The sequence below is a fragment of the Pavona decussata genome, unplaced genomic scaffold, assembly GCF_977016875.1.
Source record: "Pavona decussata unplaced genomic scaffold, jaPavDecu1.1 SCAFFOLD_56, whole genome shotgun sequence".
Taxonomy (NCBI): Eukaryota; Metazoa; Cnidaria; class Anthozoa; order Scleractinia; family Agariciidae; genus Pavona; species Pavona decussata.
Genome location: NW_028145478.1, coordinates 922617 through 945205, shown reverse-complemented (window position 1 = coordinate 945205; position 22589 = coordinate 922617). Strand labels below are relative to the sequence as shown.

Here is a 22589-nt window from a genome sequence, read left to right as displayed (position 1 = left end):
GCCCATTTCCCGGGTTTTACAACCGCAAATTTATTTAAAGATCCATTGATCAGTTAATGCGCAAAATAAATTGGAAATTGTGTGTGCCCAGTACTCTGGTTCATCTGGCGATGGTTTGTTGGTCGTTTTTATACTAGAGGATGCATTATCCGTCTGGATGAACTTGGGCAAACATTGGTTGTTCGTCTGTAGTATAAAGACGGGCACAAGACGCATCATCCGTCTGGGCGAACTTAACATGACGAACGAATGTTTGCCCAAATTCGTCCAGATGGATAATGCGTCCTCTAGTACAAAAACGACCGTCACCCCATGGCATTTCAACGTCGCCAACCCTTTATAAAGCGTTGCCGCTGCCCTTGTATCAACTATATTTTTTGCGTAAAATCACAAGACTTATTTAACTGCTTATCTTTTTTTATTAATTCGGCCTTAAAATCTTACTACAACATTAAGCAAGAATATTTTTAAAACGAGAATCAGCGTCAATAAGCTTGGGGCCAATTTGAAGTATCCATGCTAGGAGTGTTTCAAATGTTTGTTCATTCCAAATCAGATTTTTGTTACTATTGTTCACGCAAGCACTGTTTTAGTCTTTATTCAGGTTATTGTATTGACAAAAGACACCCTGATATGGGCATACTTTCAACAGAGAATCCAATTCTCAAGAAATCTGAAGCCAACGTTAGCCCGCCGCACAATGCGTTACTCAAAAGTTTACCGCACCAAGCTTTCCTATTAAACTACGTACGCTGAAACACTATATATTAATTGCTGCTTATTTTACAATTTGTTCCAAATTCTTACAAAAGATAAGGCACAGTTCGTGGTGCAACACTACAGGTAAATACAGTTGTGGTGTATTTACCCCAACAATAGCTACATAGTCTGAGGTAGCGTATTCAGAAACTGCATGCAACATCGTCCAGGGCGCAGTTGTTCAAATACCGATTAAGCTAATTATGGGTTAACGTAAACTTTAATTCGAGTTTAATTACTAATTATTAATAAAGATTTTTCCAAAAGATTATAGTAGCTCAGTTTTGACGTAGACTTTTCTTTACTGTTAGCTTGAAATTAGCCTTTAAAACTATTTTTAACGAGCGAGATAAAACCATCCATTAACTTTTAATCGTGAATTAGGGTTAATTGCCTTTCGAACAACCGGGCCCAGGCCTTTAAAGGACCTAAGACTTCCAATCGACCATCAATTTAAATAATAACTGTAATAAGGACTGCAAGACTGTCAATAGCGTCCCAAATGATACATAAATAGCGTTTACAATTCTACATATTTTTGAAGCAAAAACAAATTTATTGATCAGTTTATATGTAAATTATATATAAACTCTGAAACTGGTTTGGCAAAACACCAGATCCTACACACTGTTAGCAAAGCCTTTCTACACTCTCCTGTCCATTCACTGGGGAGTCAAGAGGGGCTCTGCTCATAGAGTGTGCATATTGAACTTTGTTCTATAATGTATAGTTCCAGATAACATCCATCCTCCCCCAAGGAAGGAATATCTCCAAGATCACCCTACCCCTCTGAAAATTCCAGTTTAGTCTAATACTTTCCTGTACATTTTTTTGGCCTTTACGGACCCCTTCCCCCCAACCCGAAATCCTCTTTATATCACTGACTAATACAAAACTAATATTGCTATTGTGTACCGTATTTAAGCTTATTTCTAACTCCCAAACACTAACTTATGGAAAAACACTCAGATGCTACTTCTTAAACTATCCTATAATAAGTGCTTAGTAACGTAGGAATTTGAACTTTACAGATGACTATACAAACTCAATTGCAACATCACTCTTTCATCCCGCCAGTCAAAGCAAAACAGAGCAAAAACAAGTATGGATTGAGAAGTAGAGTGTACAGATGCATTGACAAAATCCAAGGCTATGTACGTCTAATTTTTGTGCTACGAAATATGAACATTTCTCAAAATTTACATCTTTACCTTACCAGAATTGTCAGACATGTGCAACTGTACATGTAGGTTAATTTAATAAAAAACTCAAACAAATGGACCTAGGTTTATTTATTTATTTAATTTTTTTTGCATTTTCATTTGCCTAAAAAAACGAAACTGTTATATTATTTTAATAAAATAATCATTTTATAGAAAGCTTAAAATTGTAATTGCAAACAAAGCCTCAAGTGCAGTTGTAGCTAATAAAACTAGCTGGAAATTTGCTTGCAACACAAAATACACATTTGCATACATTTTTATCTGTAATTGGAGGGCTCAGGGTTAAGATTGTCATATCAACTTTTCAGCTTTCATCTCTAATAATAATTATTACTAGTAGTAACCAATACTATCCAGCATCTAATGTCCCTTTACAATATGTCTACCTGGTCATACAGACGCACTAGTTATGAGAACAAAATAAACGATCAAATAAGACAAATGTCTTGATATTCAAACAAACTCTTTCAACTAGTATCACAAGAGATATATGGGAATCACTAATGAGAAATATACAATATATGTTCAAAGGGCTAAAACAGTTGCTTACCCCCCCCCCCCCCCCTCTCCTAAAGGAAAAATTGTTACAAAATATCATTTGTTTCCTGAAAAGTCAACTAGGACACTTTTACCCTGAGCCCTTCAATAATATTAAAATTTTATTATTATTTTATAAAATTCTTTTGAGTATTTTATCACACATTTGCCGTTTGCATTGTCAGTGGTTTGCAACTGTCTTCTCTGCCATAATCAGATCTCTTGCTCCTCCTTCTATTGTTACTGCAAAAAAAATTGAAACCAAATTTATCTACAGAAGTAACAAAACTTAAAATCATCAAGTTTATGGCACTACGCAATTTTCAGATTTATTATTTTTTAATTTGACGAGGCAGCAGCATCTTAAATATGCTCCCTCTGCAAAAAGAAACAAGCAAAACAGAACACTATCATTGTCATCTGAGCAATAGCCCGGGGGGCTTATATGGGCTATAAAGGTATGTGCGGCACCAAAGGGTACGGTTTTTCAGCCGGTTTGGTCATAAATAGGGTATCGATTTTAGCCATTTTGCCACCATTTTGGTAATAAATAGGGTATCGATTTTTGCACTCTAGTCTTGAATTCGGTTTTTTTAGAAACTACTTCTTCATCATGATATTTACGGCAACTGTGTACGTGCCGCAACGGCTTGTCATACCTTTAACATTGGTCTGGGTTAGGGAAATAATTATAAGGCAGGTCTGAAATAGGGTATTGATTTAAGGGTCAGGTCATAAATAGGGTAGGGAAAATCGCAGACTTTGGTCATAAATAGGGTAAGGGTTTTGGGAAGTGGGCCGCACACCCCTATCCAATTTTTTTTGGAGTACCCCCCCCCCCCTTGCCCCGGGAGCAATAGACACTAGTTGGTGGACAGGTCTTCTATAAAATCACTCTATCTTGCATTCCCCAGCAATTAGACTTTATTAAATAATACTGGGCCCAGTTGTTCAAAGCCCGAATAAGCTAATCCTGGACTAATGTGAACTTTGATTAGAGTTTAATAACTAATCAATAAAGATTCTTCCAAAAGAGTTTTTGCCCTCAGTTTTGATTTAGACTTTTCTTTACCTTCAGCTTGAAATTATTCTTTGAAATTACTTTTAAAGAGCGAGATGAAAACCTCGATTAACTTTTAACTGTAAATTAGCGTTAATCAGCCGCCCCTGGTTTATAATTAACCATCAAATTTTCAAAGAGTCTGATTGGTTTAAATTGATCATGTGACATTAAAGATTTCATTTGAAGAGACACTATCAGCACATAGCATTTGCCTCGAGAAACTGCCAGATGGATATAGTATTCAACTTCTGTGGAAAACCTTCCATTTTATTCTTTCTATTCATTAAAAAAGAAAATTGGGGGTAACCATGCATTTTTCAGAGATAATAAAGCTTCAAATTATTTGGAAAAAAACTGCATACATTGCTTTGTATTTTACTGCTTTTTAGAATAATAAATTTATTGTTGCTTAATTTTCTCTAAAAAATGAGTGGTTCCCCCCCCCCCCCCCCCAATTTTCTTTTTGGATTTCCATAGCCCTTGCTAAGATCTGCTTTTCCTGCATGGTTATAAACCGCGCAAAAATACTTTGGTATTAGCAGGCACCGTCCTAAATGTATAAAGAAAGATGGTAATTTTTGAACACCAAACTGGGCACTTCAAACATTGCTGATCCTAACAGCATACAGGATGTATGTCATTACGACAATACTCAGCACATTATCTCCTGTAGTTGGAGCACCAACTAGCATGTGCAAGGTCATCCACTCAGCTGGCCCAGAGAATCACAATTTTTTCTTTGTGGCAGTGATGGTGAAAATAACACTCACTACTGTATTTTTCTCAATAATTTAGATCATTTCCAAGATCTATATCAAAACAAATTTTACTTTCCTAGCACCAGCCTTGATGTCTACATTGGGAAGACAATGATATGTTAAAATAATAAGTCAATCAGATAAATGTCTGTAATTAACAAATACACACCTGAATAAACAAAAGTTGAGTCCTACTGAAATTGCAAGCAGGGCAACTACTATTACAATGCCTACTATCCACAAGGAAGCTGCAAGAAAACCAATAACAAAAATAAATATATCACAGCATACAATATAGAAAATAAATATGGAATTAAAATTGTTCTGTCCAACTGTATATGACTGGCCAACTTAAACAAGAAATTGCTAGCTGTTGGCGCAACCATCCATTAAATGTACTTAATATTGTGAAAGGAAATAAACTTGTTGTTTAGTTTGTTTGTTAGCATTAATGCGTCTGTGCTGACTGCAGTTACAGTGTTAGACTGCACTCAACATGTCTGGTTACTTTTATTAGTGTAAGCACTCAGAATAGCTCTGGTTTGCGTGCTTTGTGTAACATGGAGTAATTAACTGGGTTATTACTCCAGATGGGATGCTAGTCCATCACAGGAAAACCAGCACAACTTGCCAGGAGTATCCTTACCCACACCCCCAATAGGATGTTAGTCCATTACAGTACACTCAGTTGTGTTAGGGGTGAAAATAAATTCAAGCAAGGTCATTGGAATGAGTTTCTGGTCCCCTAATATGACTTTTCCAATGATCACTCCTCCCCCACGCCAACCCCTCATCTTTTTTAATTTGGAAAATCCCCACCCCACCTCCTGGCATTTTTTATTATAGGGAGTTCAAAAATATTGCAAGATTGTCCCCTTTTGTCCTACATGTACTTGCATCTTATTTTGACATCTCTCATAGACTAACTGGCACTCTCTTCTCTCATTGTGGGGCTTGCTTTTTTCATGCCAAAAGACAGTCTTATTTACCAAAGTCTTTAAGTTCCAGTATCAGCATGGACAATCTACCGTAGAAAGTCTATGAACAGGTGTTTGGGTTTAGTGATCCAAACTTGACGTTGTGTGTCTTCATTTCACTTGGCAAAGAGGAGCACCTTTGGCTCATTATTATTATTATACCAAACCATCTCATAACTAGCTACTAACTGGTTGAGTGAATTGTTTGGAACCCAGGGTAGACAAGATTAGTGCACAAAACAAAAAGTTAGGCATCTGAGTGTGAGTACCCTGTGTCAGTTCCTTGGTTTTCTGATGCTAATGGGTTCCTGTCAGGAAGCCAACAACACACTAAGCAATTAAATTACTATTTGTAATGGCCAATGCTGAAAATCAGCGAGTATCTCCACTACTGCAGGGATCCTATTGTTGCTTTCATAAACTGGTACATCCAAAATCTAACAAGACAATGTTTCATTTTGCCCAGGGTGTGCCCGCTTCAGTAATTATTGAGACAAAGAACAATTTTACCACATACTATAAAAATTTAGTGTGTTTCTGGCTTTACGTCAAGGCAACAGGTTTCCAAGGTGTGACCTTCACAAGGGTATCCCTAATCTTCTGTGCATTGAATTTGGTGCCCCTCAACAGACAAAAAAGCTATGATTTATACCTAGATTACTACGAGCCACTGTATTGTTGGTTTCCTCCTCTCCTTTTTTCACCTCGCTCACATCAGGTCCCTTAGGTGGCTGAGTGATATGTGCCTTGGTGAAAGGCGGCAAAGTTGTAGAAACACGCCGCACAGTACTGGTTTGTTTGGTTGTTGTAATAGATGCTGTAGTCGTTTTTACAATGCTCTCATGATCAACTGCAGACATCACAGGCACTGTCGGTTTGGCTTCAGAACAGTGTACATCTAGCAGTTAAAAGTAAACAACATCCATTGTAAGCAGGGATGAAGCTAAGAAAACCTCAGCTGACTCATTAATTAGACAGCTTTTTTGCACATTTAAAATTGGCCTCAAATAATTTCTGTATTGTGTTAAAATCTCCGCCGGTGATACCTTATTATAGGAAATTAATGTTTGCGTTAATTAAAGTATCAACTGGAAATTAACGCGACTTAAATTAATGGGAATGAAGGAAAATTACTTCCCAATAAAGGTAATTAACATGAAAGAGGCGCTAAGATTTCAAAATAAGGGAGATTAATACGACTTACAGAAACAGACTTTGTTGAGACAACAGGAACAAATTTATTTTGACCCTAAGTGTAACAATGCAAAATGGAAACAATGTTCGTAGAATTGTCCCTTAACGTAGAGGTTAAATGAAGGTATCTGGTCACTTTGAGCATTATTCACAGTGTCCATGATACCAATGGATCTCCACCCTGATTAAACAAGGCTTTATCCTTTCAGGAGTGTGTCAAGAATTTCGGGTGAAAAGAATGGAAATTAAGGTCGCAGAAATTAATGCACCACTTAATTAATTATGTGGAAATTAACATTAACAAAAATTAATGCGACTTAAATTAACGCAAATTTTTAAAATTCGCATTAATTTCATCTCTCACTGACATGTCTTTGAAAGCACTAAATCGATAGTAGTCTGACTAAGCTTCAATATGATATTTTTCCTCACTGGTCACTAATATATGCTACATAATATGCTACTGGTAAGGGGAAGTTGTATTAATTTTTTTACATTGCAACAAGATTAATCTTAACTTTGTTTCTCGTGACCTAAATCTTTGATCATGTAGATATAAATAATTATTAGATATGCCGGCTGGCTAATCATTGGCCACCCAGGGGCTTAAAGAGATAAAATACATGAAAGCACCAACCAATGTGACAAACTTTACTGCCAACTGTAATATCTATACATTTGTGGAGACATTACTATTATATGATTAAGTGCCACGCAGTCTACAAGGATGCAAGTTTGTGTTTTCAAAATTCACATTAATTTTTCACTTTGCATTCTTACCGGACAATCATTTTCATTGTTTTCCCTTTCCACATGAAACAGGAACACAAATGTGAAAATGATACAAGCCATCAAACTATCTACATCTGTAGTACCCTGTGGCCAATCGTTTTCAAAAATTTGAAAATTTTCTATCTTTGATGAATAATCATGAGGGTTTGACATAAAAATACAAAGAAATGTTTCTGTGCATCTCTGTGGGGAAGGCCAGCCCTATAAAAGCAAATCAATATCTAATGTTATTAGATGGCAACATACCCTGGGAATCTTTGCAAATGTATATTTGCAACTTCATGTTATTTGTCTCACAGTGTCCTTTGCTTCTACTGTCCAGAGAGGTCTTAGACCCAGTTGAGGTTGCTAAAACATGAAACCAAAAAATAAATTAATAGCTGCTCCATTCAGCCCCAGAGCTCTTTTTTTTTTTTTTTAGTTTAAGGATGGTGCCTACTAACACGGAGGTATTTTGCACAGTTTATTACTATGCGGGAAAAGTCAATCTTAGCAAGGGACATTTGGAATCCAAAAAGAAAATTGGGGGTAACCACATATTTTTTATAATTCTAAGATATGCTAAAATTAATACAAAGCAATGAATGGCATTTTTTTTTTTATCAAATTGAAGCTTTATTATCTCTGAAAAATGCATGGTTACCCCCAATTTTCTTTTAAATGCCAAGAGCACTTGCCAAGTTCTGCTTTCTTTGCATAGTTTTAAACCACGCCAAATATCCCTGTATTAGTAGGCACCACTCACAGGAAACCCGAGTATCTCAAGATGTGCAGAACATATGCACAGTAACAAAAGTAAGCACCTTCCTTAAGCTACATTTCTTGTAATTTTTCTGTTTGGTTAAAAAAAAAAAAAAATGAAGGGCTGAGTGGAAAAAGGGCCTATATGCAGTTTTAGGTTAAATTTTGGAATATAACCAAGTAATCAATTTTGTATGTACAGCTGTAATCCCATTGTAAGTGGGCTGATTTAACCATCGATAGAAATGCTTTTACCGCAGCAAATTGAGTTTAAAAAATCATTACAGATAAGCTCCTCTTGTACTGAGTTCTTTGATTAAAATTAACTTGTTGGCAATTGGCAGACTTTTGATAAGTCAAATAGAAATACATTTGTAACCACTGGCGGTAAATTCTGATTAGGTCATACTATGAGATAACATACCAACTATATTACATTGATTGATGGGGCTGCCAGTCATTTGGCACTTTAAATATTAAAATGTGTACATGTAAGTGTACATATATCAAGCTTTATTGTTTCTCTCTCTTTCCTCTGTAGAAAAAAAGCCAGACTGCAGTTTAAACAGCAGGACCATCTTTTCATTAACAGTCAAAGATTTATGGCTTCCTTCAGCACTGATGTATGTACATGTATGGGATGTTTCTCTTGCTGCCTAAATGTACTACTATAGCAACAAAACACTACAAGAAGGCTGCACAATTTTAAACATTAAATTAGGGTTAGGATTGGATAACTATAAATTCAAGCTATTAAGTTACTGGCACAGTACAGAGTATTATTACTGTCCAGTTTAAAACACTTAGCTTACATGTATTTAATAATTTATTTATAAGAATTGCATAATGGATTTGATACTCACAGACAAAGTAATATGTTTTTTCAGGAATGAATTTAAGGTCCGAGTCCGCCCTAAATGACTGAAAACTCAGCCTCTCAAACTTCAGTTTTGCTGGATTGTCGCATTTCAAGAGATTTTTGTCCTTTGCGATGCTTTTGCTGACATTACAGGAGTGGTAACTGGCCTCATCTACAATCCAAAAATTTTCATAACGCTCATTATCAGAGAGACTGTCATCTGTTACAGCCAGGGAAGTTGCAACATGCGGACAGATTATAGAGAGTTTTGAGTTTGGCAAAACATTTAAACGGAATGTCCCCTCTTTAAATCTGCAACAAGTGAAAATAAAGAAGCAAATGTAAATCTCTCAATAAATTGAAAAACAACAACAACAACAGTACTGACAACAATGTACACCTTATAAATATACATTATCTGCAGTTCCAGAAAATAATCCTGCATACCCACTTGGAAAGACATTGGAAAATCTAAGTTGGAAGTTGGGGCATCAAAACTCAAAAAGCTTTGTTAAAGCAGAGTGAGAAGCTAATGTGGAATTTCCATAGTGTAGCGGGTCCAGACCAAAAACCTTCAACAAAATGGCTAAAAATTGAATTGTTTTCTGTTACAACATATTATTAAGCCATTAAAACCTCCTGGGCAAATTGAAACCCTGGCAGGATGACAAGAACTGAGAGAAGTAAGGAAAGTTAGGAAATTATTTTCTGCGATAACTTTACAAATATATTATTATTAATAACATTTAGCAACAGTAAAAAATGCACAGGCAAGAGAGGCCAAAAAAGAGGCAGAGGAGCAGGGAGCCATCCAATAAACCTGTGTTGACTTTTGATCCAGTATTTCCTGTGAATTTGTCTACTTTCAAAATGCTCAAACATGCATAATGCAAGTTTCAGGGCACTTTGCACTGTTTGGAGTGGCACCCAATATTAACAAGAAGTAGACAAATTTATACTGAGGACTAGGTGTCACAATAATTGTGACAATAATTATTATTGTGAAACCTACGTCGTTCTCAGTATTGTTTACTTCCATGAACATGTACTCAGACATGTTATTGCACATATATATAAATGCCGCATATCTTTTTTTTTTTGACGTTTCTAATGAAAGTTCATTTGGACTAAAAGCATCTGTTACCATTTCAAACACCTCCATAACAACTGAAGTTTGGCCTAGGTCTAATCCCTGGGGCACAGTTGTTCAAAGTTAAGCAAATCCCATGAACTTTGATTTGAGTTTGAGTTTAGCTTAGTTAGCTTGCATTTAACTTTCTAAATAAGAATTAGTCACATAGGTGTTTTATTCATTCTTTTATTTTCCTATTTAATTCTTTTTCTCTTTGTTTAATGAATCAATTCTATTTTGTGCTGTTAATTTTCTCTTCTTTTTGAGTGTGTAAACAACTATCAATGCTACCCACCTCGAATAGCCCTTGCTAATTGTGGGTATCTAATACAGTCAACTCTCTCATAAGCGACCACCCTTGGTGCACGACAAAGTGGTCGCTTACGGGAAAGATCAACAAACTAAGCCTAATACTGGATTGATTGATTAATTAATTAAATAAAAATATTACCTTAGCAGCTAAAATTAGGCAAATAGAAACTAATTTAATTGATTTTTTCACATCTATTCATTCTTCTGATGAAACTCTGTATAACATGGTTCATGGTTCATTTTGGAGTAAATCACTGTAACAATTCCCGTTTACCTACAGATCTAATTATAGCCATCTTCTCTGTCTCTAAACTGTCGTTATCTGTCAGCATTCCGGGAAGCGTCATCAAAATTGAACTTTTTTTTTTACTTCTGAGTAATGATTTACAAGCGATCATACATGATTATGTTGGGTGGTCGCTTACCGGAAACAGAAAACAAAAGAATATGTGTAATTTCTGGCCTAAAAAGTGGTCGCGGTCCCTTAAGAAATTTGAGTGGCGGTCGCTTATGAGAGAGCTCTTGAAACAGTATTTAACTGAGAAACAAAACGGATGTTTACGAGGTGGTCGCTTACGAGAAGTGGTCGCTATGAGAGAGTTCACTGTATTGTAATAAGTCTTATCTTATAATAAATTGCTGTTGTTTATTTTTGTTCTTCAGTTGGACACTACGACATTTCTTTACCACTGGCTTAAAATTAGCTTTTAAAAGCATTTTGTACTAAGTGAGATGACAACCTTGGTTAAATTTTAATCAGGGATTAGCGTTAATCAGTTTTGGAACAACTGGCCAGCAGTATGTGTTCTGGTTCAAATTTATCCTTGGTTTCAATTATATCTTCCCATTGTTCTTTGTTAAGGTAATGTATGATAATGAGTTTGAAACAATGGAAAATAGAATTTAAACCAAGTATAAAATTGAACCACAACATATACAACCCCAATACACGTACATGTATATACCCAAGGCAGCACTCGTTATGGTTGTGATCCCAGTCACACACAAACACTTCATTTGCATGTAAACTCCCACAAGATGGCTGCTTTACTAACAAAATATGGTACTTTCACCCTTTAAACCCCAATATCAAAACAGCAATTCTCCCCACTGATCAATATCTTTATCTTACGATACTAGTACAAGAATCTGTTTAACATCAAGCTAAATCATTTCCTTTAATCATATAATTAATCCTTTTAAAGTAGCTAGTGCCTGATCCTGTAGTAATATTCCAAGGAAAAATTAGATACTGATAATCATAAGGGTGCTTATGGATTGAGGCAGCACCCTGCATGATCACCCACGCCACATACCCAAAAATGTTTTTAATGTCATTCACATGGTCCAGATGTTGTCGTTTCTACCACATATAACACAGTTCATTTAGTTGTACAAGTAAATCAGTCCGTAATTACAGACTCTCTAGTGTCCTTTTATAGCCACCACAAATACTTAATTTGAAACCGCCCTTTGTAATATAAACACCCTAATATATAGGATGTGCACACAAAGAAAATCTTTTTTTAACTCACAGATCCCTGATAAGCATATACAGCCCTCGGAATCCTTCAAAAAAAATCTTCCATTACACGTAAGATTCAATCTCATGTTACAATTGAATTATATATTGTTAGTTGAAAGATACCCCCTTGGCTAAGGATTATTTTCTACTAATTTTTTGGCAAAAAGAGCCAACAAAAGGCCAAATAAAGTACAACGATCTATGTATAATGCACATCTATTGTAGCTATAGCTAAATATACTACTGTCTACTACTGATAACAAAATCAATTGCCGGTTTTCACTGTCACACCATTGAAAAAAAAAATTGAAACCATTCCATGAATGAAGTCAAGAAATTGACATGGTATAGAGGATAAATAAATAAGGCATATGTCTAAGTGTCAGGTCTGTGCGGTATTCCGTACTCGAGTTATTTGACAAAATGTTCCACATAAATTTATAGAGCTTAGTATTGAGACGCCATGTTTGCATCCCTCTAAGGGGCACAAACATGGCGGCCGGAAAGAGGAAAAAACATCTGGAGTTCACTTTTGCCAGAAAAGAGGTTTGTTTGCCCTTGCGAATTTTCGAATGTTTAGATTAATATTTCTCCTCAAATTTAAATTGTTTAGAATGCTGAAAATCGCCCGAAGAGTCATTTTTAAGATACAGAACAGCTCTGGCCGTCCATCCTCCTGATGTCACGCACGATGGAAACTCGGAAATTGAAACTGTTCTATTTTCAAAAGGAAGCACGACATCGCGCTAAGAAATTGTGAACAGACATATTTTAAGGTAATCTTTCCTTGAATGAAGGTAAAAATTTTGTAGGCCTCCCAGTTTTGAATTCTAGAATTTGGTGACGTCATGTGAAAACCAAGAATTATCAAAAGCTGTCCTGTTGACTTTCAGGCAGTACCATATCATCTTACTGTACACGATAGTCTTCATCTCAATCTTACTTTCAAATTACATCCTTAACATACAATCAAACAATTGCAGGAAAACAGCCTTTACCACGCCCCCCTTAACTTCTTAACTTCATTCAGACAGCATCTAAACATAAAACCAAGAGATAAGAAATTAATACATGTAAAATCCCAGGGTCAAAAAGGGTATCCTGTCGTGGTTTTCACTCATTTCTTCTCAGATTATTTTCATTTACACCTGATTATTACTGGAACTTAACACTAATCTAATTAACTTAAGAGTACTCAAGGAAAAATTCCAGAAACAGCTAAACATTTTACCTTCAGAAAATTGCAAATTGAACTAAGAACCATAGTATACAAAATTCATGAAATTTATCCACAGACAAAACAGAAAAAACTACTACCAAAACAGGACTAAGGAAGGATTAAATAAATACTATTTTTGATTATTAATTCTCACTGTTAATCCCTAAAGGAAGAGATTTAGACAATGCCAAAATAATATTAATACCTTTCAGCTTGCCAAGTTCTCAAAATAAGTAACTTTAGCACAATATAAAAATCATTCTAATTATGGTAACAAATTTCTGCTAAGGAATCAAGGTACACATAGTCACTTTAGCCTTAGACTTGATACAAGAACATGGCAATAACAAGAATTTATTAAACTTCAAATGTCCCCTGTAATACTAATGATTTCACAACAATTTTAGTAAAAAAAAGCCTGCATCTGCAAGTGCATAATAAACATCACTCTCACTTGTAAAATGAAATGGAATAATGATCATACATCTGTTAAGTAATTTATACATGTTTTAAATTTAATGTCTGAAAAGTTCACAGACAATGTTGTTTTCGCGTTACAAAAATTAATTTCATTATAAGAATGAAGAGTACAACAACAACAACAAAGACCAATCACAGCAAAAATAATGTATTAATTAGTATTAGTTGCTAGTGAGTGCTTTTCAACAAATTAAAGAATGGTTGCCCTAATTGCTCTTAAACAATCAACACAAGCCAACTCAATGAGATATGTAACTAAGATTGCACACCTGTAAATAGAAGTTTAATTAATGAATGCACATTAATAGACTTCTTAGTACCTTCATGTACATCAGTTTACTAGAACAATATTTTGCTATCCTCCATTTTTTACCAAATGAATCTAGTAGCACCTTGAACTCAAACTACAAATATCTTGGCCATTTGCAAAAAAAAAAACATAACATTACCAACACACCAACAGAAGATTCACGAACTAAACAACACAAGTACATTTCTAGCAATTTATAAATCACAAACAATTAAGATAATAAAGAATACTTGTGAGTTGTGAGTGAAATTAAAAATCCCCTCTCAAAAAAAAGATATTAAAATTTTTAGACAAACCCCTTAACTTAAAAACCTGAATGATTTTATCATTGTTGCGATCAACAATAGCTTGGGAGAACACAAAAGATCTTGAGGATTTAATTACGTTTTAATTTGTCGACTGCCACAGGGATTACCAAAAGAGACAGTTGTCTGGGAAAAATAACATTTCCACCAGCATATTTATCAATCTAAGCTAATAAATGCCAAAGACAAAATAGAAAATTTGATGTCAATTTCCTTTCCATGAAAAGATTTAAGTAGGGCGGTGCTTCTCTGACTTTCATTTGAATGATCAAATTTTTAAAAATTATGACAGCACTAAAAAGTTAGAAATCACCTTGTACAAAAGAGTACTGCTCAGTGATTTTTGTAATTGGTTAGAATGGACACCTTTAAGGATTTTGTCCAGAGACTCAAAAGTCTGAGCCACTGCATACCGAGCATAATAAACAGCACCCATGCACACTTCAGGACTTTATCCACAGACTCAAAAGTCAGAACCACCTTAGGTAGTATAAAAAACAGCACCAGAGCAACATAACTGCTCAATATAATAGTACTGGTCATAAACACTTCAGGACTTTATCCACAGACTAAAAAGTTAGAACCATGTATGGTATACTGTACAGTACCACAGGAAAGTAAATTATGCTTAGTTAAGCTTTCATAATTTTGCAATATGGTTGCACTTTGGAACTTATCAATAACACTAATAAAAAACTGTTGATTTGGAGATAAAAGCATGAATGAACTCTGTAGGCTAGTTTTCATATCATCTCTATAATTGCTTGAGTGCTGAAAGAAGTTATTTCGTAGTGATCTCATAGGAATCATTTGAAAACAAGACATTGTAATGATCCAGCCATCAGCTAGCAGATAAACTGCAAGGATGCATTTTGCATCAACTGGTTTCAATGACTGTTGGTGTTCAGCTTTAGACTTGCAAAATGACATATTTATGAAGCTATTGTATGCAGTGAACTGTTTGAAAATTGGGGGCAACATTAAGATATGAAGAGATATATAATTATTATTTTAAATTATAAGCCTCTGGAATGAATTATCAAGATAATGAATATAATCCTAGGATTTACATATAATCGCGTTTGTGGTATTCTATTCTACTTTGTTGTACAGTATTTATGACGGTTAGTTTAAAGATTTCCAGACAACTCAGGAATTATATTCCCAGAATTTTCCCAGAAATTTGAGATCTAGTAATTATTTCCACCTAAACAAAATAATCCAACAGAAATATTTATATTTCAAGTTCGTCTCTTCTCAATCTGGCATTGGCCCAATTTACTATGTGATAATCATCATGGATGAAATATTTATAGAAAAAGAAAATTGTGGAAGAGCTGTATTGTGCATAAAAAACACCACAATCACTTACTCAGTCAAAATATTGAAATGTTATTTATGATTTACATGCTCCAGGATTCAGCTTTATTTCTTTCAACGTTTTACTCCAGAAAGGGTATTTTATTTGCATAACTGTTACAGACCATATGCTTGCAGATGGTTGCCAACATGCAGTCACTGCCTTTAAAAAACTCGAGAATAAACATTTTCACATTCGTTGACAAGTACAGTGTACATTATTATGCATGATTCCCTATTTAGAGCTTACGCGCTTCCACGAAAATAATACACTCAATAATAACATTTCATTTTTCAGTAGAGCTCACGGAGAGGCTTTTCACCTCAAATCACCTTCAATTGGTAAATTCTAGTTTTGATTCTTTTTCCAAAAAAATTAATTAATTCCATAGGCCGTAAAAGACATGAAGACATGCAGGCATGATCGAAGTTAAGCCAAATAGTCTTCCGGTTTTCTGATGCTATCTATAATCTATGAACAGCTGTGCAAAAAGGGCTTCCCTCAGCTCGCTGCGTAAATATCCCTTCCCAACTTTAAGACTCAGTCCCAAGCGTAACATCTGAACTGTGTTTGTAAGGGATTTTCAAAAACCCAGAAGTGCAGAAACATGACTAGTCATAAATTTCCTTCATTTGCATAATTGCGCGTGTTGTGGTTCGAATTACACATTTCCACTACGTACGTACGTCTTTATCGTAGTAACAGCCTTGTAGTGGTTTATGTCCATTGTTCACAACAAAACACTCAATCACTTTACTAAAGGTTGTCACTCTTCTCTCCTGCCAAATGATTATTGCCTTAAATCGTAAGAAGCGAAAAAAGCTTGTACTAACATGAACACTATTTCGGTTGTGGGAGTTTGTGCTGTGAAGCACATGTGGTTTACGTACGGGTGGTTGTAAAAATTTACATACGAGATATACACATTACTCACCGAGGATTTTGATAGCTCCACTGTATCGAAGGATAGACTTTCCCATTTACGAGTACAGGAAGCTCAAAACAAATACACAAGAAGGCCAATACAAGAGCGAAATAGCGTTCTTTTTGATTCCGTGTCATGATTATTTGACTTCGTAGGCGGCCACTGTCGAAGTTACTGGATGTGTCACTAGTAAGGTTCTTTTACGTGTCTTCTGTGAATTTTAAGCTTGAAAACGAAGAGTCAAAATGTTCCACTTTCTTCGTCTCAAAGGTCACAGCGTAATCGGCTGACATACGACGTGATGTCACATGAAAAACTTAGCAGGCATTGCTTTCAGCGAAACCTTTTACGAGGGATGTGGCGACGGGTCGATATCGTGTTTCGTTGCTTGCCATCTGATTGGTCAAGTTGGTCTGATTTCGTCGGCGCAGGGGCGGCGCAGGCTGGAGGCGACTGGCGCGAAAGGCGCGAATTCAACTTCCGTTTTTCGTCATATCGTGTTTATCGTTTCCGGTCAAGAACCTTTCAGCTTTTAGGGAGAAAGGAACGATAAACTATATTTCGCTCATGTGTCCTTTCATGTAACTTTCTGTCGACAAAAAAATTCCCCACAATCACAAGAAGGTGTGCTTGGGATAATTTTTCAAAATTTAACTAATTAGCATTAGGATAATTCCACCCCCAAACTCTCCACGAATCGTGACTGGCATATTTAAAATAAAGATGTGTTGGCGATATTTATAAATCGTAATTTTTAAAACATCTGCGTGGTAGTTAATTTCCACTCCTCTTTTCTTGCCGGAGGAAATTTTATTCTTCTCTGAGGTTCTGAGGGATTATAAATACCACAGGTCGGCACTACAAAAAAACCAACAAGCTTTCAATACAGGCGTGTCTGCAAACCTCAAACTCATGATACTGATGGAAAGAAAATTGGCCACTTTTTTGTCTGCTTCTCGACCTCAAGTTTCCTTGGATTGTTCCCTGACACTTGCATGACGACAAGCCAAAACCTGAACTGCCAAACCGTATTTTATATTTTAAAATTGCTTTGCATTCAGTTTTATACGAGAATTGTCAGGTTTCTGTTTTTCGGTATCAACGGCAAAGGGCCCGGCAAAGGGAAAAACAAAAAGCTGCTCCACAAACCGTGATAGAAGATACAGAAAATAGACTAATATTTGCTGATTTCAAATGTAGGTAACGGTAGAGTTAGCTTCTAACACTGTCATCCATAACCAGTGTCTTCAGATGTCTCAGATCACATATGCTGAAACTAGCGACTAAAATAAACGAAGTTAGAGTCTGGACAGGCCATACCGCATGATGTGAACCGGGTTTTCCGACGGACCTTTCCGTCGTTTTGGTTGGGAAATAGTGGGATAAATTTGCGAATGAAAACTGGTACGCCTCTATCCGGCAAATGTACACGTTTTCAAACCTCAAATTCCCACTGAAACATTTGCCGATGTGTCAACTCTCTTCTTTCACCATAAGTTTCGGCTGACTTAAATTAAATCCTATGTATAACAACGCCAGCATGTAAATTACTCAAGCCAGCCTCATTATGGCCATTATCGCGCCGGTCGTCATTACTAGTCTTACAAAGCTACTATTAAAAAAATGTTTGTAAATTCAGTTGGTCACCTTGGAAATCATTTTCAGTTTGGCGACGAAAAAAAAAAATGAATTCGAAATAGACTATCAGACAACTGTCCGATAGAAAGTTTGAATTCTTTCTCAATAACAGCTGGATTACAATAATGAGTGTTTTTTGATACAAGTTACTGATACAGCTATACTGAAGAAACAACTAAAGCATATTTTTGTTTTTGCGTTGAATTATTTATTTCGCTAGGTTGCGATGAAGTAAAACATTCCAGTGGAGAACGCAAATTGAAGATTCCGAGTTTTGCTTCAATTTCTTAGCAAGCGATTAAAGCAAGACCAAATATTAAACAGCGCTGCCGTGAAATTGGTTATTACAGTATTTCGCTGGAACTGAATCTTTCAGCTCAAGGCAGCTTCATTAACTTAAAGCTTAGGACAACTTCAATTCAACATTTTATGGCATCTTCTCTTTGATTTGGAATCAAGACATGGAAGAAAGCAAGAAAGTTTCCGTGTGAGTTCGCTAACGAACTATTGCACACCAAACGTATTTTCACAAAAGCAATTAGAGCATTCGATCGATTAAACGATGATGAAGGATATCTACATCATTCACTCAGTGTTGTTTGTATTACCGTATAATTCCAAAAAGTTCAGTGCTAAAAATATTCACAGGAACTTCGAAGGCCCCGATTGTTGCTTTTGTTTCCAATGGCCACCTGCGGAAACTTTAGCCTCCCACTGAATCGTTTTTATTTTCCTCACGATACTACAACTTCCCTCAAAACGACTGCGTCAGGAAGGCTATTTTCATGTTTTTGTACCCCTTCAGGCCTCCAAATCATGAATCGCGTTTTTTTATAAATTCTTAGAAAATAATTAATGATTGCAATGCAAATCAGCGTATGATGTTGTATTTTAATTCGTTGTAGTTCAGAGGATGTGTAACATACGCATTATCCTTTATTTAGATATCTTCTTATAGTATTTATATTGTATTTTGTTTCTTTCATATATCTCAGTTGTAATTTGTTTCTGAAAAACCATTAGTGGATGGAATCAATAAAGTTGTATTGTAATGTATTGTATTGTATTGTATTGTATTGTACCTCTTTAAAGTAGTAGAGTGTTCTTCACCCTTTTCCTTTAAACTTTCTATCTTTTAAACCATGTTTCCATCGTGAAAATCCAAAAATACCCCGTTAACTTTTTCAGCGTGGGAGCAAACGGGGCGCCACAAACTAAGATTCCAAAGTACGGGATGACAAGAACTGTTCTTTCTAAGATGCAGTGAATGCATGGATTCTACAATTCTGATTAATTAATCTATCCTGAAGATAAATTGAACAATAGAATGCCTGTGAACAGGCTCCCAAGTGGGATGTAGGCCGACGAAAAAAATCGGCCAGCGAAGCCAGCGCGGTTTTTCTTTCACGCCCTAAGCTGACTGCGCTCGGCTCGCTATATGCTCGGGAGTCTGTATAGAAGGACAAAAGAGCCTTTCCAGCTGGCCAGGGCCGCGAGGCAGGGGATAAATGAACAGAATCGAACGTCTCGCAAATTAACCGGAACATTCGTAAACACGAAGAGAGGAGTATGCATGATAATACTACCGAATCGCGCTGACGCCACTCCAGAAGGAAAACCACACCCTTGATAGCCACCTTTAGTCTCTCATCATAATACTTACAGCTGGGATTAAAAACAAAATAGGATACGGAAGTGGTTTTGTTTAAAACCAGGCCCTGGTTACTCAAAGAGCGGATAACGCTATCTAATGGATAGATCGCTTTTCATCGGATAAAATGTACTCCAACGAATATATTTTATTCACTGCATGGATAGCTATTTGTCAGCTGAATAAGGTTACCGCTCTTTGAACAACTGGGCCCAGATCGTAGTCTGAAATTAAACAAACTTAAAAGGTGTGTTGCACATTACCGCCGCCGAAAACGACTCTCGCTCAACCGGACAATCAGACAACAGGTATACTCCATGATGGTCGGAACGAGGCAACGAAATATAGATCGATACACCTCTCCTCGTTACAAAAGAGAACTGTAGCCTTTCCTGTCCGTCCCTCGTTACAATATTTGCAGCTACATTTTAAAGACAGTTATTTTTTCTCGGGAGACATCTGCAGCTTACCATTATCGCCGGAAGGTGCGCTGTTCAACATTTTCAATTACTTTAACTAATTATCATTAGGATGATCCCACCCAAAAGCTACCGTGTATCGTGACCAACACATTTTAAACAGAGATATGCTGCGATCTTTATATATTTTTGTCGTAACTTTTAAAACACCTGCATCGTCGTTAATCTTCACCCCGCTTTTCTTGTCCTAGGAAATTCAGTCATTCAATTCGGTTCTCTGAGGTTCTATATGATTATAAACAGACCACCGACTCACAAAACCAACCGACTGTCCCAAGGCGCTTTCAATAGGGCGTGGTTAAACCTCAACATCCTTATGAGAACTCAAAAACGGCTCACCTTTTGTCTGGCATGTTTGACTATTGAGTTCTTTCTAAACCTTTCCTTCCTTAATCAGTGACATCTGATGAGAAATTTGAAGTAACCAAACTGTCTTGAAAACAACTTTAAGTTGTTTTTCATAAGAAGTGTCCAAACTCAGGTCCAATTGATTTGTTTGTTTTTGTTTTCTTGGCGCTTTCAGTTAGTGACGGAGAAAAACCATGGAAAGCCGCTCGACAAAAACCAACTAAGGTAGGTATTACCGATTAATGTTGCTTTATTCAATTTACTGGCGATCAGCTGAATATTTCGACAAACCCCCTTAAGTTCGGATAAATAAACTGCTTGAGTTATGGCGAAATAAACAACTACGGCACGGTGTTAAGGCAGATGAGACGAGCACTGGTGTGCCGTACGCCCGAAGCGTAACTCCGCTTCCTTGGTTAGTAAAATTTACCGTCACAGGAAACAACGCGAATGCAAGAGAAACTTAGCCTCGAATCATCGACCCTCTGATCTTCCGACCCAAAGTCCGATGAAAATACACCGGCACTTAATTTTGTTTTCCCGAGAGTCCTTCGTCTCGGGAAACATCAAGACTCGAGGGAAAACAAAACTAACTAGTTTCCCGTGGGATCATACAGTAAGTGCTTTGTTATATATTTAGACTTTCTCTTCAACAATCACAGCAGAACAAACAGACAAAAAACTGAGAGGGCAACAACTGCGGAAATGTATCTCGGTCGGGATACATTTGTATTTGACCATGGGCACGTGGCAAAGAATCAACCAATCACAATGTTCGTTTTATTGAGTGAATTCCCACGCCCACATAGGGCAGATGAAAAAAGGCACAAGAATTTCCTTGTCACAGTCCAAAGAAAACATCACTTGAAAGTGTCGAAATTATTCCAACTCGTTCAAATTTTACAATGTGGCTGAACAATCCAGGAAATAAATTGGTAGGAACGGCGTTCACATTATGAAAGAAATTGAAAAAAAAAAAAAAGGAAAAAAAAAAAACACGGCTTTTGCTCATGTTCTTGTTCACGTTGTTGTTTTGCACAGGAGAGATAAAAAACATACAAGAATTTAAAACGCACGTGCGGAGCGATCGTTTTTCCTCATTAAACCTTTTGTTTTATGGCGTTCTCGTTGCCGTCACCGTTGCCTCAAGAGTTCCCTGTTGATTTGCCCCCGCGTCTCTGCCTAGAACAGTTGACTGGCTGTCACGTTTTCATTGATCGTGACGTTTCTAGGCGCCTTAATAGAACGGTTTTGGAGTGAGTGTAGATAGCCATCAGTACTGACTCTATGTGGATGTAATCAAAGCTCAGTTTCCTTACCGGAAGTTCAAAATTACGGTTGCCAACTTTCTACCTTCCTGACTTTCCCTGAAACTGAAACTGACCTGCCAATTTCTCATCCTTGACTTCCTTGACAGCTGACGAAAGACGAAAGATGAAACTGAGAAAATTTGAAGCGACCAATCTCCTTTCAAAGCAGTCTGGTGACGACTTTAGAGACACTCCTCAATATAGTTCAACAGACCATTTGTGCCGTAAATTAAAAGAAAAAAGAAACACTTATAGTAGTTCTTCGGAACGGGAATTTTTTGCCCTTTTAAGCCTGAACGGTATTAAATAAATCCCCTTCTTTGCTCCTGGCCACCGGCTTTGTGCGGTTCAGTACTGTATTAAGCTAAGAAAATGTCACTGAACTTAGTGTCACCGGGATAAAATAAACGAGACAAATGAAAGTTACGGGGGGAAGTTCAAAATAAGTTGCGAATTCCTTCTCGAGAGCACTTTGATTAGGTTGAGATTTTTCATCTTTAGGGTCCTTAAGCTGAAGCAACAACGAAAGGATGCATGTTTAACCTTTCTCTTTCAACGATTTATTTCGGTTAGTTGCAATCAGTGTTTCCTTCCGCTTGCTAGTTCATCCCCGTGGAAAACGAGAACCGAAAATTACAAGTTCAGTGACCAACACAGGTGAAAGCCCTGCTAAATTGAGCCCGATCACAGGA

General features: G+C 36.5%; 1 protein-coding gene across 1 annotated transcript; it reads right to left on the bottom strand.

Moving 5' to 3' along the window:
* Nucleotides 1-767: 767 nt before the first annotated feature.
* On the bottom strand, nt 768-16867 carry LOC146480060 (ephrin-B2-like). Its single transcript, XM_085110125.1, has 6 exons — nt 16481-16867; nt 8908-9215; nt 7550-7651; nt 5970-6215; nt 4510-4588; nt 768-2762 (listed from the first exon to the last, which is right to left on the bottom strand). The coding sequence occupies exons 1-6, from the start codon at nt 16606-16608 to the stop codon at nt 2678-2680; spliced, it is 948 nt and encodes a 315-aa protein (XP_084966251.1). The 5' UTR covers nt 16609-16867; the 3' UTR covers nt 768-2677.
* Between the last annotated feature and the right edge of the window lie 5722 nt (nt 16868-22589).

What these genes read in the sequence shown, in the direction of transcription:
- LOC146480060 (XM_085110125.1), bottom strand. Translation starts at nt 16,608, where the DNA reads ATGACACGGAATCAAAAAGAACGCTATTTCGCTCTTGTATTGGCCTTC. An exon ending in AAAAACATATTACTTTGTCT is followed by an intron (nt 7,652 to 8,907) that starts GTGAGTATCAAA and finishes TTCATGTTTTAG; the next exon opens with CAACCTCAACTGGGTCTAAG. An exon ending in CTCAACTTTTGTTTATTCAG is followed by an intron (nt 2,763 to 4,509) that starts GTGTGTATTTGT and finishes TTTTTTTTGCAG; the next exon opens with TAACAATAGAAGGAGGAGCA.